The sequence below is a fragment of the Lipotes vexillifer genome, unplaced genomic scaffold (assembly GCF_000442215.2).
Source record: "Lipotes vexillifer unplaced genomic scaffold, Lipotes_vexillifer_v1.1 scaffold815, whole genome shotgun sequence".
NCBI lineage: Eukaryota > Metazoa > Chordata > Mammalia > Artiodactyla > Lipotidae > Lipotes > Lipotes vexillifer.
In genome coordinates, this window is record NW_006773723.1 from 3030731 (window position 1) to 3034353 (window position 3623).

Sequence of the window (3623 nt, forward strand, 5' to 3'; positions counted from 1 at the left end):
AGGAATGCCATAATTTCCAGATTCAAAGAACGACCCCTTGCAAATTCAAGCAAAGCACTCGCTGCATATTTCGAAGCAACCCTTCAGGATAATAGGACATGCGCAGTCCCAGACGCTTTACACGGAGCCCCGTGCCTCGTTATGCGAAGCAAACACAAAGCGTGCTAACCCACAGAGCGGGGAAATACAAATGGTTTTCCCCTTCTGTGTTTCTCCCTTCAGAAAAACACCCATAATTTTACAGTTGGCTACGTTTATTCTTATTTTGAGTTGACTCATTTGCATCGCTCAGATTAGAAAAGCTAATAACCACTCTGTAGGCTAACAAGCACTCAAAAAAAAAAAAAACCCACACGATTTTTAATCACTGGTGAATTTCCGCCCACGGCTTCTGCATACAATCCTAAAGGGGAAGCTTTAGTTTTCAGGTCACAATTCACGTGTCACAACAGCATCCTTCCTGCCCAGCAACCACCAAGGCAAATACTGCACATACTGGCCACCACTATTCCAAAGACAGAATCCCCATCAACAGTGGTCCACGGTTGAGGGTGGCACGTCATAAACAGTATGAGAAACTAGACTTGCGTCCACCACATTCTCTCCAAAGAGCCAGGGACTGCATATACATTTAATGTTAGGTGACGAGGAAAGCATACAGATTCACGCAGAGTCTACAGACCAGAGAGAGTGAGGCACACTCAGGCGCATACCAGCCCCCTGACCGGAGTCCAAGCTGATCGGGGCATGAGAGCCTCTCCACTTACCCAGCATAGCGGCTGCTGTAAAGATGGCTGTGCCCTGGGTGCAGAAGCTTCAAAAAGAGCAAGCAAAGAGGCAGAAAATCAGCTCTCTGGCTCCTGGGCTTCCCGAGGAACTTCATAGTGCAAGGATGAGAGGGGCTGAAAGTTCTTCCTGCAGTCACAGCCACCCGAGGCTGGAGGTGGCTCCCAGCGCGCCCTCCACAAAGCGCAGGGTCCCTGGGAAAGCGTGGGGAGAGGGCTTAGGAGGGAGCAAAATGTGACACTTCTTTCCAGCCTCAGAGGAAAAAAAAAAAAAGTTCAAGCAGCTGAGGGAGGGAAGTTGCTGTTCAGACTTGGTCTTGGGACGAGGAGCAGCAGCTTCTGCCCACACACAGCCCTGCCCAGCCCCGCGCTGAGCTCCAGGCTCCCCTCGAAGGGGCTGGGCCTCCCCGTGCTGACTCACCGCAGGGGTTTGCTGGGTGTCGCTTCATTAGAGTAACTCCTCTTTTTGTCCGCTTGTTTCTTGGGGCTTTTTTTTTTTGCTTCTTCAACTTCAGGCCTCTAACTTTTTTGGACGACCTTCCTGCTACTCTAATTGCAAAAGACTTGTTTGAGGATGAAATAAACACGCAGGCATAGAACATTCCAGGCTTCGTGTTTTGATCTACCATGGCAAATTTCTACACGGAGTCCACATTCTGAAATGCACAGCGAACAGTCTTGACGAGCTGTGGCCCCTGGGTGTGGCCAGCCAGTCGTGGTCCCCGCTCCTACCTGCACCGGGACTGGCAGCTGCTTCACTGGGCTTCAGGGAGCCCCTGTGCTGATTCCATGGCGGCAGCATCCAGACCTGTGGCTATTTCAAATGTTCTCATGGGGCAACTGGAGGCCTCTGGGTGCTAAACCACCTTTCCTGCACATTTGGAATCACTTAGGGAGCTGGGCTATTTAAATCAGAATTCCTGGGGGTGGGATCAGTTGTTGCAAAAGCCCCCCAGGTGATTCCAATATTTAGCCCCCCTGCTGGTGTAGAGCGGGATTTCTCAAACGTGGCCCTGCACGCACATCACCTGGGGATCTCGTGAGAGTGCAGCTTCTGAGGCAGCAGGCTGGGGCTGGGGCCTGAGCTTCTGCATTTCTAACAAGCTTCCAGCTGATGCTTGTACTGCTGGTCCTTCAGTCACACTTCGAGGAGCCAGGCTTTACTTTAGAATGAGGTCTGCTTTTTCTTCTCTCTCTAAAAGCTAGAGGGTGGAGGGAAACCTTGGAGCAAGCCAGCTCCTTCTTGTTTTTTTCCAAGCTGGTGATGAAGGCTTTTTTTTGCGTTCACTTGCTTCTACCCCAATACACTGGAAAACCCATCCAGGATATGCTTTGCTCTAGTAAATAAGAACATTGTTGTCTAGGGTGTCCCCTGCTCTTCTCCATACCCAGCCCTGGTCGCGCTCTGGAAGATGGTGAGCCAGAGTCCCTCTATCCCACTCACTCATTTACTTCTCAAATTTCCTGAAGGCTCGTGACCAAGAACTCCTGTACCTTCTAACATGATGGCCAAAGCCTCCGGTAGAAGGCACCAAATCTTTCCCCATGTTCTCCACCTGGGGAGTTGAGTTTGCGTCCTGTGAGTTTGGTCCATAACAGCTGAAATGATTTTCATCTGAGATGATTCTCTAGAGTTTTCTAAAGCTACCCCAGGATTTAATCTCTTCTCCACATCCCCTTCCCTAACACCCAGTATGTCTGCTCCTGTAGGGCACAGCACTTCAATTTTAAGTGTTTGTCTGCTTTCCTCACAAGGCTGCCTTCTCCTTGAATGCACAGCTATACCCCTTTCATCTTCGTACTACCGCCTTTTCTCTCCTAGAGGGAACAGTGTTCACTGAAGGAATGATCAACCGTGTTTGTTGAGTGAGTGCCGAACCTGGGAAGGGATTCATTCAACAAACGTTTACTCTGTGGTCTCTGTATCCGGATAGAGGAGAGGCCACCTGGGCAGCCGAGAGCTGTATGGGTGCCTTTGAGGAGTAGATGTGCCCAGGCCTCTTGGTTGTTTTTCTTGTTTGTTTATATTGTTGTTTTCTTCCTTCCTGACTTCCTGGCCTAGAGCTTTGGTCTTTTTTTTTTTTTTTTGAGCTTTGGTCTTTGTGAACTGCTGAGGCTGTGCTGCAAGGCTCACAGGGATGTTTCCTGGGGCCTTTTCTACAAGGCCAAGAAAGCCTATACAACAGTCAGTGAGCTGTTTAAATAAGAGGTTACTGTGTAAATAAAACACTTCATCTCGTTGCATTTCGTTATGTCAGAGCAATGTATAAATCTGTCATATTATATCACAACATTAAACCAGGAATGTTCAGTCTTGGACTGGGGATTAAGCTCATTCTCAAATCATCCTGAAGGGTTGGATCCAGCGAACATGTTTAGCACAGGCTCTCCAGACTCTGAGACCAAGGTAATAATTTCCTGGGCTATCACAAATGCAAAACACCCTGGAGACATCCTATAACCTTCCTAAAAATTTCAGATCAAAGAGAGGTTCTCAAACAATAGAAGCCATTCCTAACAATCTTCCTCTGCTTTTCTAAGGACCAGGTTATCTGATCAGACTTCCCTTGGGGTAGATAAGCACCCATAAAATGAGTGATAAATGGAGTCCATTTAGCAAGTGGGAGAAGAGAATGGTTTTATAGATGGATTCAAAGATAAAAGCTCCATTTTTAAGGCACTGAAGGGAGTGAATTATTAAACCAGTCAGAGACTCGGAGATGGAAAGATGAGACATTCTATTTATCGGCTATGCCTCTGTCATATTTTGGTTGAAGAGTGAACTTTATTAAAAGAAATATTATCCTGCAGAGAAAAAAGGAACCTACAGTAGGGAAA

General features: G+C 47.7%; 1 protein-coding gene across 1 annotated transcript in view; it reads right to left on the minus strand.

The window, feature by feature from the left end:
• Positions 1 to 1122, minus strand: part of CPA6 (carboxypeptidase A6) — a 263494-nt gene extending 262372 nt beyond the window's left edge. Inside the window, exon 1 of the mRNA XM_007448491.1 lies at positions 768 to 1122. Within this exon, the coding sequence (XP_007448553.1) occupies positions 768 to 883 (116 nt within the window). The 5' untranslated portion in view covers positions 884 to 1122. The remainder of the gene's footprint in view (positions 1 to 767) is intronic.
• Positions 1123 to 3623: the final 2501 nt, after the last annotated feature.